Source organism: Gadus chalcogrammus, chromosome 4 (assembly GCF_026213295.1).
Source record: "Gadus chalcogrammus isolate NIFS_2021 chromosome 4, NIFS_Gcha_1.0, whole genome shotgun sequence".
Taxonomy (NCBI): domain Eukaryota; kingdom Metazoa; phylum Chordata; class Actinopteri; order Gadiformes; family Gadidae; genus Gadus; species Gadus chalcogrammus.
Genome location: NC_079415.1, coordinates 1,124,578 through 1,139,437, shown reverse-complemented (window position 1 = coordinate 1,139,437; position 14,860 = coordinate 1,124,578). Strand labels below are relative to the sequence as shown.

The 14,860-nt window shown below is 46.0% G+C and overlaps 3 protein-coding genes across 5 annotated transcripts; 2 read left to right on the top strand and 1 right to left on the bottom strand.

Moving 5' to 3' along the window:
• Window positions 1–3,189: 3,189 nt before the first annotated feature.
• On the top strand, window positions 3,190–5,213 carry snrpf (small nuclear ribonucleoprotein polypeptide F). 2 transcript variants are annotated; one of them, XM_056588830.1, is made up of 4 exons: window positions 3,190–3,308; window positions 3,695–3,820; window positions 3,958–4,022; window positions 4,955–5,213. In XM_056588830.1, the coding sequence occupies exons 1-4, from the start codon at window positions 3,306–3,308 to the stop codon at window positions 5,019–5,021; spliced, it is 261 nt and encodes an 86-aa protein (XP_056444805.1). In that variant the 5' UTR covers window positions 3,190–3,305; the 3' UTR covers window positions 5,022–5,213. The 2 variants fall into 2 exon arrangements, with proteins under 2 accessions (XP_056444805.1, XP_056444804.1); XM_056588829.1 differs by lacking the exon at window positions 4,955–5,213 and adding an exon at window positions 4,809–4,902.
• A 121-nt stretch (window positions 5,214–5,334) lies between these two features.
• On the top strand, window positions 5,335–8,764 carry amdhd1 (amidohydrolase domain containing 1). Its single transcript, XM_056588826.1, has 9 exons — window positions 5,335–5,609; window positions 5,745–5,851; window positions 5,952–6,016; window positions 6,095–6,372; window positions 6,629–6,854; window positions 7,030–7,154; window positions 7,312–7,405; window positions 7,768–7,928; window positions 8,259–8,764. Exons 1-9 carry the CDS (start codon window positions 5,473–5,475, stop codon window positions 8,362–8,364), a joined length of 1,299 nt encoding a protein of 432 aa, XP_056444801.1. The 5' UTR covers window positions 5,335–5,472; the 3' UTR covers window positions 8,365–8,764.
• On the bottom strand, window positions 8,562–13,592 carry LOC130381312 (tetraspanin-9). 2 transcript variants are annotated; one of them, XM_056588827.1, is made up of 9 exons: window positions 13,368–13,592; window positions 12,975–13,016; window positions 12,637–12,724; window positions 11,496–11,687; window positions 10,602–10,676; window positions 10,135–10,236; window positions 9,678–9,809; window positions 9,177–9,260; window positions 8,562–9,085 (listed from the first exon to the last, which is right to left on the bottom strand). In XM_056588827.1, the coding sequence occupies exons 3-9, from the start codon at window positions 12,697–12,699 to the stop codon at window positions 9,014–9,016; spliced, it is 720 nt and encodes a 239-aa protein (XP_056444802.1). In that variant the 5' UTR covers window positions 12,700–12,724; window positions 12,975–13,016; window positions 13,368–13,592; the 3' UTR covers window positions 8,562–9,013. The 2 variants fall into 2 exon arrangements, with proteins under 2 accessions (XP_056444802.1, XP_056444803.1); XM_056588828.1 differs by having other exon boundaries at window positions 12,637–12,721.
• Between the last annotated feature and the right edge of the window lie 1,268 nt (window positions 13,593–14,860).

The window sequence follows — 14,860 nt, the reverse complement described above, 5'->3', positions numbered from 1 at the left end:
TGCTCGTACCTAAAATGTGGACTAATTGGCTTGGATCGGGGCCGCGTACACAATGCATTGGTGACGCACTTCAAATAATTATGGAGTTGCGTCGCTTGGATGGACTGAGCGAACTATCAGAATGCACTTATTGTCAATAATTGCATATGGTGCGATGACGCCCATCGGTAATTGTCCAAATTACTGTCTGCTCTCTCTTCTGCGATCTGGTTACCCTGACGATAGGGAGATCACCTTGAATAACAGACATTATGTACCGGAACATTAAAACGACGCTTAAATTACACGTTTCTCCTCTGAGAAGATTTAAGATAAAAAAAAAAGGACTAAACTTGGCATTGTTTACACACATAGATAACACGTGGTGTAGGCCAAGAAGCACTGTCAGCCAGTCTAGTCTGTGATTGGTTAATAGCGTCATTGGAGCGTTTCAGTGTTACTGACCGAGTCCCGCTAGGACTCATGTATACGGTATACCAGATATATATTTCCGGCAATCAACTTAACGACACTGTTCAAAGCCAAATGGTTTTGCCACAGTTCAGATCGGGTTATGGAATTATCTAAATGATCTGAAAAACGATAGCTTGTGGGAGCCCCCTAGTGGCTAAATCAAACCTTTAAACTAAAAACTGCTCAGTGAACCGCGGTAGTGAATCACTTGGGGATCTTTGATCTTATTTTGATCTAAATCGATAACTCAGACTCCTGTAGAAAAATTATACGAGAATAATATGCAAGGCAAGGTGTATGATCTTATGAAACTCAGTTGATGAAAATACAACGATCAGGCCTGTCTAAAATATAATGGTCGCGTGTGTATGTAAACGTGTCTGTGTTTCTATGTGTGTGTGTGTGCGTGTTTGTGTGAATGGGCACGTGTGTGTGGATGTGTTTGCTTGCGTATGTGTGTTTGAATGTTCATGAACGTATGTGTGTGCGTGTGTTTGTGTTTCTGCGTGTGTGTGTGTGTGTGTCTCCCTCTCCCTTTGCCGCACCGTGCTCCAGGTCCCAGGTTCTCCACGTTCAGCCAACCATCAACCAGCTGTTCCTTATCTCTCCCCATCCCTGGGCCGGCCAGAGCCACGAGGCGGGCCTATCCGCCCCCTCCATCCATCCTTCCACTCTGTCTCGCTGTACTTGGGTGTCACAGCTCACATTAGGACCTAAAGGCGATAGCCTCTGTACAAGTGTCATATCGTAAGAAAACCACCAGCTCGTCTGCGTATAACGTAACACTACACGGAACGGCTCACACTACGGTAAACCACATCCCCCCTGGCAACGGGGACGGAGGGCTAAACTCGACTTGAACTTGACTTGTGTCTTGTCTCGTATACGTCTGTACAAATTCCCCGTGTGTAACCCAACGCGAACCGCCTCGAGGTCGTGGGTTACCGAAGACTCGCTCATTCATGGATTCTGGTCTCGTGGACGGCCCCGGAGAATGAAATGATATCCGAACGACTGCTTCGGGATCGTGTTCACTCACTGGTGTTCAGGCACGAGGGGCCTACACCACGGGTCTCGTGCCTCACACCTCGCGTGGTCTCTCACACACACACACACACACACACACACACACACACACACACACACACACACACACACACACACACACACACACACACACACACACACACACACACACACACACACAGCTCAGACTTCAAAGGAGGCTTTCTGCCACTGGAGTGGACTGAAACGCTCCTGACATCGACGCACCTTCCCTGCGGGGGCAAAATCAACCAAGAGACTGACAGGACCCCCCCCCCTCACACACACACACACACACACACACACACACACACACACACACACACACACACACACACACACACACACACACACACACACACACACACACACACACAGGTATCTATAGGCTTTACCTATAGAGACGTGAGCACATACCAGTAGGTATGCGCACACTCACGCATGCTTGCATGCAATTAAGCCAATGGAATGATGCGCACACCCGAGCCCAGCCAGGCGTGACCAGGTGCTTCGTACGTGATGCCCTCCTCACACACACACGTAGCCCGGCGCGACCCGCGACCTACATACGAACACCACGTGCACGCCTGCCCTCGGAGCATGATTGACCCATGAGTGAGTGAGTGACTGACTGACTGACTGACTGACTGACTGAGTGACTGGTTAATAACTGGGACGTCTGAAGAGGCTGAGTTCATAACGGGCCGAGGTCACGGGGCAGTGAGGTAAGGCCGTGAGCATTTCAAACACGCAGAATAAAAGGGCTCATGGGTCATTTCACCGGAATTCCGCACAGCCCAGCTCATAGCCTGCTGTTTCACCGTGGAAGGGTTCGATTGGGTCCATTGGAGACACACAGCCCAGCTCATAGCCTGCTGTTTCACCGTGGAAGGGTTCGATTGGGTCCATTGGAGACACTCAGCCCAGCTCATAGCCTGCTGTTTCACCGTGGAAGGGTTCGATTGGGTCCATTGGAGACACTCAGGCTTGAGCACGTCAAACGTTTAAGGCCCGTTGAACTCTTCGGTGAGGGGGGAAAAAAAAAAAAAAACAGCAATATCTTGTAGACAGTTTGAGCCTGGAGTCATAGAGCTGCTCAGACAGAGAGCCCTGCGACCTACATATGACAATCACTTCCCCTTCTGACTAAGGCAGGGCCCGTCTCCCCTTGTTCTTAGATAATATGTCATACATCTATCTGTACATATCAACCAGGCATCTCACAAGGTTTGTGTTGAATTATAAAATAAGAAAAATATTATTTGAAATGTTTTGCCAGATTTAGTTATAGTTGAATAGATTTGTGTGTTAATAATCCTTCTCAATACACAATGTTTCCTTCTCTATAGGCTATTAGACATAGGCATACATCTAAATGCATTATAGATGTAAAGTTCCGGATAGCAGAAAGGGTATATTATAATACTTGATTCTAGATATTGAATCATAAATAATCCATAACTAAATACAAATATTTTTAAGGGAAATCAATCAAACACATCAGTCAAATACAAAGTGATACAGAAAGATATTCAACCAAATCTGTTCGCTTCCACCAAAAACGTCTCCCTTGCACTGAGTCCACCCGTCCGCTAGTGGCCGCTCTGACGTTACCCGGGGTCCGCCGCTAGGGGGCGCTCTGACGTCACCCCAAGCCCGCCGCCTATTATGTGTTTTGGGTTAAAGTTCAAACGTTTAACTTCCGGCTCGGCGGCAAAGCGTGTGGCTGTTCAGAGAGTACGTTATTGTGTCGAAAGGCACAAAATACACATTAAGCTTATCGGCGAACATCCCCTTGTGCTAACAGAATGGTGAGTTTATGTGCATCTTTCTTTAACTCACGGATGTTTTGTTTGTTGGTACTTTTGATGGGTTTTATGTTAGCCGGGGAGCTAGCGTTAGCAGCTAGACTAAATTCAATGAATGAGTCTCTTCACGCAGCTCTGTTGCCGTCTCTTTGGACTCGAACCCGCGAGTATAGTGAAATAATGCACGGGATTGTTCGTTATTATACAAATATCTGTTTTATTCCTTGTGAAATAGTTTATTTTGTTTTGCAACCAAATAGAGAACTATGGGCTGTACCATTATGCTGCATGGGTTCCAATATGCGTTTCCAAAAAAACGTACTTAAATCCCCCGATCCTAAAGGCTAGCCGTTGATTTTAACGTTAACTTGTCCGTTTCTGTTCTGCAGAGTTTACCTCTTAACCCGAAGCCCTTCCTCAACGGGCTGACCGGCAAACCCGTGATGGTGAAGCTGAAGTGGGGAATGGAGTACAAAGGATACTTGGTGTCGGTGGACGGCTACATGAACATGCAGGTGAGGGAATACACATCTCCTGGACATCAGTGGCCCAAAGCCTTACCCAACTCTGGCATTGTGATCGTTGTAGGGCATATCTGGATGTGTGTGTGTAAATGTTGATATTTGACATGTGATGTGTATCTACCCAACAGTTGGCCAACACAGAAGAGTACGTTGACGGAGCACTGGCAGGTCATCTGGGTGAAGTTCTCATCAGGTACGGTCGCTTTGATCGATGGTGATTAGATGCACAGACCACTCTTCTAGAGAAGACACCTTACCGCAGCGAGAGGAAAGAGGGTAGAAGCAGATATATCTTGGATTCGTCAGCTGTGTCAGTCACCTAAAGTGAAATATTCTAATTTTTGACAGCAACAATCTTGATAGTGCAGACAATTTAATCACCTTACTGATGAAGTGGTTACTAGTAGTGATGCATCTAAAACAAGGAAAAGACAACACCGGCGATATTATTATATCCAAATTACGTCTAGTCTCATCACAATATCGATGTAATGATAATGCATTGGCTGGACTAATACAAACAAGATCGTTTACACCCAATCCCCCCTATTAAAGTATAACGAATGAGTACTCCTATGCTTTAACATCCTTGTTGGGAGAAGGCAGAGAAACTGGAATATTTCTGAACTGTTAAGCTCAAATGATTACTTGAACTTGTGGCACAAAGGAAAGATTGGATATAAAATTGGACTTTGTATAAAGTTTGGTACAATGTTTCTTAAAGCCCAGTGTTTCAGGAGCGACGTTTAGTCGTGTGTTTAGTTAACACACGACTGATGCAGTGCTAATACATTATTAATACCAACCAGGACCCAATGCACAAGATCTTACAGGTCGTATCGAAGTGCAATTATAAATTTGAAACAGGCTGAAATAGTATATTGTATATGATGCTGTTTTTATATCATATCTCTATGAATCATATCTGTGTGTGTGTGTAGAACAATGTTCTCTAAAGAGCCGGTCTCTCCCCCCTCAGGTGTAATAACGTTCTGTACATCTGTCTGTGTGTAGAACAATGTTCTCTAAAGAGCCGGTCTCTCCCCCCTCAGGTGTAATAACGTTCTGTACATCTGTCTGTGTGTAGAACAATGTTCTCTAAAGAGCCGGTCTCTCCCCCCTCAGGTGTAATAACGTTCTGTACATCCGAGGCGTGGAGGAGGAGGAGGAAGATGGGGAGATGAGGGAATGACGGAACGATGGAGGAGAAACGAAGAAGCCCTAACTGATATTCTGTTTGTTTTTACTTTAAGTGTTCCCCTTTTTGTGCGTTTTCACCATGTGAAAGCCGTGGATATTTGTGGATGAATGACGTGGCTCATTTTGTTTAAAGTTTTTGGAAAGATTCCTTTTTTACTGTATAAGACCAATCTTGGAAAATTGTAATAGAAAACAATAAAAAATGAAAATCATTCAGTTTGTCTTTTTTCTGGAGCATTTGCTCATTAACTAGTATTGATGGTAACATATTCACCAACAGAAGACCGGGACTGGCCTCTAGTGACTTCATCTATGGAAACGCCCCCTTGTTTGGACTTTGAGCTCTTCGTCAAATATTTGCTTTTCCACAAACTTCCATTTCTGCAGTTAGGCAACCCCAGTTTGTAGCGGAGCATGTCCAGCTACACGTTTTAAATTACAAAATGCCTACCAAATACAGACTGCTGGTAAAAAACGCCAGCCAGGTTGTGGTAATATGCAGCGATGGTGAAAAGTACCTGCAGAAGGATGCAGTGCAAAATCTTTGCGTGGTGGTTAACGGTAGCGTGGTGATCGGGTGGTGAGTTTTAAATCTACTTAAATTAAGCAGTTCAACGTCCGCTGTTTTCAAAATGTAACCGACTGTAAATTACTTAGGTTTTTAGTGCATATAAATAAGGGATTAAACCTACTACTGGGATGTGGTTCCAAATAGTGATGGTCTGATCAAAGCCGTGGGACCGTCGGACGAAGTCCAAGCCGAATATCCAGAAGAGCTTTTCGAGAAGGTCATCGATGCAACGGGCATGTGTGTCATCCCTGGTGCGTAAAAGAAAATGGATCACACAGCAAACTTGTAGGTTTACAACCGCATCACAGAACACTATATTACAAATCCCTATTTGGAGTTCATTTGTTTCAGGGTTGGTGGACGCTCACACGCATCCCGTATGGGCAGGCGACCGTGTGCATGAATTTGCTATGAAGGTAAAACACTAATTACCGAGAGCCTGATTCCCCGCATCACCAGAAGCGTTCGTTTACAATGAGTGTCACCGCCCGCAGCTGGCTGGAGCCTCGTACATGGACGTGCACAGCGCCGGGGGCGGCATCCACTTCACGGTGGAGCACACGCGGGCGGCGGCGGCCCCCGACCTGCTGGCCTCTCTCACGGCCCGGCTGGGCCGCATGTTGAGGGCCGGCAGCACGCTGGTGGAGTGCAAGAGCGGATACGGCCTGGAGCTCGAGACGGAGGTGAAGATGCTGGAGGTGATCGAGAAGGCGAGGCGCTCATTGCCCATCAACATCTCGTCCACCTACTGCGGGGCCCATGCCGTGCCCAGGTAGACGGAGGCGGACATGTTTCAATTTAGTCAAAGTGAAGATGGGAAACCGAGCTGTTTACATTAATCAAATTAGTAAGAAAATGGCAATACGATGAAGTATTGATTGAGGTGCGGATATTACAATTGCATTTATTGAAAGTGTCCATTTAGTTTGTTTAGTTTTATTTTTACAATTTGAGACTTATGACCGCTATGGCGGTGGTTGGGGTTAATTTTTCTCTTCAATAAAACGTTAGTTTCTCTTTCGTCGCAGAGGTAAGACGGTGGCTGAGGCCACGGAGGACGTTCTGCGGGTCCAGCTCCCCGCGCTGCGCAGGCGCATTACCGCCGGCGACCTGCGGGTGGACAACATCGACGTGTTCTGCGAGCGGGGCGTATTCGACCTGGACGCCACGCGCGCCATCCTCCAGGCGGGCCGCGACATGGGGCTGCACATCAACTTCCACGGCGACGAGCTGCACCCCATGAACTCTGCACAGGTGTTGGTCGGGTTGTTATATCACAGAAAACCCATACACACACGTACACACTCACGCGTACTCACACCTCACACAGAGAAACACACACACACACACACACACACACACACACACACACACACACACACACACACACACACACTGAAAGCGAAACTTTGTTTTGCCTTCTTGTCAGTTGGGGGCGGAGCTTGGCGCCCTGGCCATCAGTCACCTGGAGGAGGTGACGGACGAGGGGATCGCTGCCATGGCAACCGCCAAAACCGCCGCAGTCCTGTTGCCAACTACGGCCTACATCCTGAGGCATATATACACACGACACACACGTGTACACACACACGATCCAGGAAGCTCTGGACTAATAGTGTGTGTGTGTGTGTGTGTGTGTGTGTGTGTGTGTGTGTGTGTGTGTGTGTCTGCTCGCGTCTGTGTGTGTGTGTGTGTACGTGTGTGTGTGCAGGCTCCCCCAGCCGCGGGCCCGAGCCATGCTGGAGGCGGGGCTGATCGTAGCGCTGGGCAGCGACTTCAACCCCAACGCGTACTGCTGCTCCATGGTGCTCCCCCGGCTCCACCCCCCACCCACACTCTATCATAAACGACCCCCCCCCCCCCCCCACAGTGTGTGTGTGTGGGAGGGTCCCACAGACACAACAGACTGGTCCCAAGATAGAAACAATTTTTTTAAATAATATCGGTGAAGTTTTAACAATACGGCTAAATGGATGCAGTGAACCAAAAAAAAGGAAATGACAGTGCCACTGCAGCTTCAAGACAGACATAACACCACACATTGCCTCAGATAGCTTACATAAATAATAAGTTAAAAATACAATAAATAAATACAAAAAAAGTGCAAAGTTCGTTTTGTGCATTGTAAAACCTTATAGCAGTTCGTTTGTATCCCCCCCCCCCACAGCCCCTGGTCATGCACCTGGCCTGTGTGAACATGAGGATGACCATGCCAGAGGCTCTGGTGGGGGCCACCATCAACGCCGCCTACGCACTCGGCCGCTCGGACACGCACGGCTCCCTGGAGGCGGGCAAACACGGAGACCTGGTGGTCCTCAACTGTAGACGGTGAGTCCAGGTTATAGACCCCCGCCGTGGTCTGTCCTACCCGCTATGGAGTTAGACGAACTAGTACGCGCTTGTGGTCAGATATGGTTGTTTGGCGCCCCCAAGTGGCGGTTAAGTGAAAGTGCGAAGAGTAGACTTTTTGGTTTTATACAATGATGAAATTGCTCATGATGAAAGAATTCTAGATGTCTTAAAGTCTTTCAACAATCAATTAATCTCCTTTAAATAAACTTTTGTAGCCAGACTAAATCGCTGACACATACAAGACGTATTTTATTTTATCATATATCTATTGTCGATTCCCCGTTTTGTTGCTGCGGTTCCCTCCAGATGGGAACACCTGATCTACCAGCTCGGAGGTCACCACGAGGTCATCCGCTACGTCATCATCAAGGGGTCGGTCGTCCACGACAACGACAACATCCTGGCCTTCTAGACTACAAGAAGACTTTTTTTTTCTACCTCTTTCCACTCACTTAAATAGACTAGAATGGTTTGGAAAACATTGTACTCTGCTAGGAGGATTAACCCGTCAGATGCACCCGACGTGCCTTAACCCCTAACTGTATGATAACATCGTCACAGCCATGTCCGTCCCACTCCCAAACATGATGAAGAAAAAATATGAATCAATGACTGAATTAAAAGATCCTCATATGTTTCAGATATCTGTCTCTTGGTTTTTTATTGGGCACAGTATACACACAATGCTCAGGGGTTAATAAACACATCTCTATACAAATGTTTCCGTTGCAAGGGCATTCAAAGCTTTTAACAAAACGAGCCCCTTCTCTGCCCTCAGTCGATTCTGGTTGACCTTGACTTGACCTCAATACTTCACAACTCGTTTAAATAGAAACACTAGTAGTTACACTGCGATGAGATTACTGCTGTTAATGGACTTTATTAGCTCATATTGTATTCACAACAGTACGAATGTTAGTCTATAGACGAGGAACGCATGATAAAAAATATATTCTGACGTGGCATGCCATGCACTAATGTAGCGTATTTAAATCGTAACATGAAAAAGGTAACCGTTTACAAAGCACTCTTGAACGAAAAATATGAAGGAATCGAGCCCGTCAAGCTTCATATTTCTTCCCTGCCCGGTGGATCTGTTGGTATAGTGTCATGGAGAACGCCATACCAAGGAGCTAGAGGGCAAAAAAAAAAAAAAAAAAAGATAAGTGAATGAATCGAAAGCAAAACTCAGGCAAAACTCAGGTCATGGTGTCCGTTTCCTACCTGTACGACCAGGACACACATGGCGATGGTTCCGATAAGGTGTTTGTTGTCGTCAAGCCACTCCTCCACTTTGTCGTAGCAACCCTGGAGAGGGGAGAGGGCCATGGTGATGAGGAGGAGGAGGCAGGAAGTGGTGCGCACCCTCTGAGATTACGGTTACTGTATTGTCTACACACTTAGTATTTTGACTCAGATGTTAAAAAATTAAATGCAAACAACCATATGCAATGTCTTCGTTTAACACACATATACGCGCACACACACACACACACACACACACACACACACACACACACACACACACACACACACACACACACACACACACACACACACACACACACACACACACACACACACACACAGTGAGAACCATGCCAAAAAAAACTTGTGTCTGTGGTGACAGTAATATGTGGGAGGAGCATGTGTGTATTTAGGGTTAGACAGACAGACAGACAGAAAGACACAGACACAGACACAGACACAGACAGACAGACGTACCCGTGTCCAGACGGTGCTGGAGGCGTTGCGGCCGCAGCCGGGCTGGACGTCCTGGCAGCAGCGGTCGGGGACCACCTTGGCCTGCAGGGCGGCGTGCCAGTCCGTGTGGCCGTCCACGCCGCAGCAGTGCCACTGGAGGAGGGGAGGGGAACAGCACGCCAGTCAGGAGGACGGACGGACGGACGGACGCACTCTGATCACCTCCGCGACTCACAATAGAGTTATGAGTCGCGGATGTGGTTGAAACATGCATTTTCTTAATTTCTTTTTGCCTCAGGGTCGAATGTTTTTAATTTGATTTTTATTGTTATTCTTGGATTATAAATTGAATATGACTTGAGTGTGTGTGTGTGTGTGTGTGTGTGTGTGTGTGTGTGTGTGTGTGTGTGTGTGTGTGTGTGTGTGTGTGTGTGTGTGTGTGTGTGTGTGTGTGTGTGTGTGTGTGTGTGTGTGTGACCTCGGTCTGGATGGTGTTCCAGGCGTTGCTGAGCCCGGCGTTGTTCTCCGAGGTGTACAGACCCAGACCTTCCTTCAGGTCCCGACGCGCGTTCTCGCTCACCTGCACCACCGAGGAAGAACCATCATCATCATCATCATCATCACCACCATCATCTTCACCACCGAAGAAGAACCACTTCCATCATCAACATCAACATCACAGAGGAAGAAACACTTCCATCATCATCATCATCATCATCATCATCATCATCATCACCACAGAGGAAGATCCACCTCCATCATCATCATCATCATTATCATCAAGAGCCCTATTCTTTTCCAAGCGGATCCATATTGATTTATTGATAAATTTAAAATCGTTTCTTTAAAAAAGTATTTTATACACAGTAATGTTATTTATAATGCTTTTACAGAACTAATTCCTTTCTAATATTTATTGATTTATAGATCAATGACACCGCCGACCTTGTCCGTGTAGACGAAGAAGAGGATGAGGAGGATCAGCTCGGCCAATAGGATGATCAGCAGCACGATGAAGAACTGGGGAAGAGGTGGACAGAACACAACACGTTACATTCTTCAGATTAATAAAGGTCGCCTGGATCCAAATGAAAACCAGTCAAAAGGCAAGACCGCAACAAGGAAATACCTTCATGGATCTATTTCAATCCTTTGTTGGCTTTTAGAAGGATTTAATACATTGGACATTTTTATAAAATCATCAGTTGAATGATGACGATGATGTGGACAGACAATGCTGCAAACTATATGCCCAGGCAAACACCTTGGCACGCAAGTTCAGCTTCTGTTCACCACAGGTGAAGGTAGCCCTGTTCAAAGCACATTGTACACCGCTCTACTGCGTTCAATTATGGTCAAGCTACAAAAAAAAAATCAAGCATGCAGAGGCTGAAAGTTGCGTACAATGATGCTACGCGCATCCTTTTAAAAATACCGAGAGGGGGCAGAGCCAGCCAGATGTTGGTCACTGCAGGAGTGAGCACCTGCCTTTTAAGAAATCGTATGTTTACATTTATGAAATGATTGGAGGAATCTGGGAACAGTATCATCGTGGTACTTGTAGATCCCACTCTGAGCTGTGCTCGCAATACCGCCAGCCTGAGTTGAAATGTTTGCACATAAACTGACTTTTTATATTTTTGCGTTGTATTTGTCTTGTGCTATTTATGGACCCGAGTCTGAAATAAAGTTTTCATATCATATCACATTCTACTCAGTCAAAGGAGGCATGTGACGTGTAGAATCAGTATCTGCCGTCGTATTTATTACACGTCCCTCGAGACGGTCGAGAGGAAAAAAACCTCCAAGGGCTTCTTCTCTGGACCTGTCCGTACGTACGCTCAGAAGCAGGCACTTGTTCTCCTTGATGGCGCCAAGGCAACCCAGGAAGCCCGTCACCATGACGACCGTGCCCAGGGTGATGACCAGGTTGGCGGCGGACAGCGTGGGGAAGGAGGGCGACAGGGTGGCGAAGCTGCCCTGGGACACGGAGAGCCAGACCCCCACACCCAGCAGGCCACAGCCCCCCAGCTGAGAGAGAGAGAGAGAGAGAGAGAGAGAGAGAGAGAGAGAGAGAGAGAGAGAGAGAGAGAGAGAGAGAGAGAGAGAGAGAGAGAGAGAGAGAGAGAGAGAGAGAGAGAGAGAGAGAGAGAGAGAGAGAGAGAGAGAGAGAGAGAGAGAGAGAGAGAGAGAGCCGTCAATATAACACAGGCACAAAAACACACACAGGCTCGCACACACACACGCAAACACACACACACCCCCACAGCCCCCCCCCCCCCCACACACACACACCCCCACACAAAGCCCCCCCCCACACAAATGTTTTTTTTTTTTATCCAAATTTACAAAGAAGGGGAAAAGGATCCAAACATTTTGGAAATATTTAAGAAATATGGATAATGTAACAGGTTCATCAAGCTCACATGCCTTTACAAGAGCTACATGATGAGGTAAGATGTTACACAGAACACTTAGGGATAAACAAAACACCTTTGTCTCCAGAATTTTCATACTACTTATGGTGGCTGAAACAGAGCAACATTTTGGCTTCTTTATTATGTAACTTCCCCCCAATTTTTGTGGATATGACCTAAGCTTCCAAAGATTAAAGATATAAATTTGCACTGGTAACCTAGTTGGCATATACCATACGACCGACCAGTGGGTGGTGTTTCAGTAACTTAGTAGTAAGCCTAAAGGGCTGTATGAATTCTGGATGATCGATTATTATCTTCTTATGGTATTGTATCGTCATGGAAATTAATACAACAATTTATCATGATATCAATGAGAAGATATAGAATGAGAAGATATAGGAAATAATTCCAATTGGAGGTTTCAAAAGGTCAAAGAGAAAGGAAAACTAGCTCTAGTCAAGAACACATATGGGACTAGAGTGTCTTCTTTTGTCTTATGTAATGGATTATTTACAGACCGTTATAAACTGTAAGTAAACATCAAAGGCTAGCCTACTCACCCAGAAGAGGAGGTTGAAGAGGAAGAGCATGTACTTCACACAGCAGATGCAGCCACGAGCCATAATGGTTCAGTCGGAGGGCAGGCTACTGCAAAACAAATGGAGTAGGTTTATTACTTTGAGCCGTTTTACTAATAAAGAAGATTAACGCCATTCTTGTGTTTTGGTACATATCAGCCAATGCAGAACCATATTACAATATATTAATTATAAATCATACACTGAATAAGGAGTAAGATATATATGATAACTAGCCATTCATATATCAGTTTTAGTATATGGAACAATACTAAATGTGTGCATGCAGTGCAATACAACCAAAACGAGGGCCAACTTACCACTTAAAAAAGCTGTCAAATCGAGGAAATCAGGGCGTGTACCTGCGGCACAAATTTAAAAGAGAGGTTCATTATTTTCTATTCCTTTACAGGGGTTTCATTGTTAGAGAGGCCGACTACCTCACGTCTCTGTAGCCTGACCACAGCTTTATTACAGCTGCGGCGGAGCGACTGTCTCGCCTGCGCGTCATCAAAGTGTGGTCGGCGAAACTTTGAAATATAAACGCACTTTAATAAGTCAACATGTTAATAGAATCACACTCCGAGAACATATAACATAGAAAATCACGGACCTTGAGTCGTTGAACGATCATACGACTAAAACCGGTTCACTTCTGGCCATTGCTGGATATTTTTATGAGTGAGTGAGGAGAACGAAGCGCAGTTTCTTACCGTGCGGCTATGAACTCGAGTTCATGATCGCCGGTTCATCTCTTAGTATTATCCCAGGGATTTGTTACATGCCGATCAGCGCTGATTCATGTGCAACGGTTTCCAACACCGCTCTCCTGAACCAAAGCTGCGATGGAAGGATCGCTGTAGGTCAGGAAAGTTTGGGATTTCGTCGACGATCGCGGACGCCAGCAGAGAGAAGTGAGGCTGATTATTTTCTTTGGGAAAAGCGGAAACTGTAGAGTTGGAGGCGTGCCGCTGGCAGGGGGGGGGGGGGGGGGGGCTCTGTGTGGGGGCTCTGTGTGCAGATGAAGCGATACGCCTTCAAATACTCAACAATATGTGTTGTAACCGAGGATTTGTGCAAAATATGTTTGCTTTGAATGAGCAATATTTGTGCTTTTTCGTTTAAAAATATATTTTAGATCTGCATCTATCTTTACAAACATTGGAAAGCAACCAAAAGTGACCCCTTATTTTACTTTATTTACTTATAAATAGATAAATACATAGTTAAGATGTTTGTACGATTATTACCATAAAATTATTAATCAGTTACTGTGGACAATTAGTTTTAAAATCACTTTATTTGCAGTCATTAAAATAGGCTCATTGAACACATGTAAAACATACCAGGCTTGACCCATTGTCTTCCAGCATCGACCACACATAAAATGTTGATGCGTAGTTCTGGTCTGTGCTGAAATGGGGGGTAGCTATAAACAGAACTGGCAACGCACTCCATGAACTTCTTATCAAGACAAAAACAAACACACACCCACGCGCACAACCGCACAGACACACACAGACACACACACACACACACACCCACACACACACACACACACACACACACGTGCACATACACAAACAAGAAGCATCCAAAGAATCTTTAATAAACATTTCTGATGCCAACATGAATGAATATAAATACAAACAACTCTCAGAACGAAAAGGAAAATACAAAATATACAAAAAATTAACAACGAACAATGAAAGGCTTGTGTTTCTTCCAGCTGCGGCCTCTCGGGTATCCATGGCAACGAAAGCGGGAGGGCATTTCCTGTGTATCTCGAAGGTCGCGGGAATCGAAAGCTCAAAAGTCGCTCGGCAAAAAGTTAATTTCCTTGACAGCTTCACACCCGCCGTTCCCCAGGGACAAAGCAGGGCGGCGATGGAACCAACAACTCCCCACAGGAGGAGGGAATACAGCACCAACATGGCTGTGTGATTCGCTCTCTCTCAGTCTCAGTCTCAGTCTCAGTCTCAGTCTCTCTCTCTCTCTCTCTCTCTCTCTCTCTCTCTCTCTCTCTCTCTCTCTCTCTCTCTCTCTCTCTCTCTCTCTCTCTCTCTCTCTCTCTCTCTCTCTCTCTAGCCCCACACCCATCTCTCTGACTGGGAGGACTTCAGCTGGACGGATTCACTGCTGTCGCCCTCCTGCTGCTGAAACACACACACACACACACACACACACACACACACACACACACACA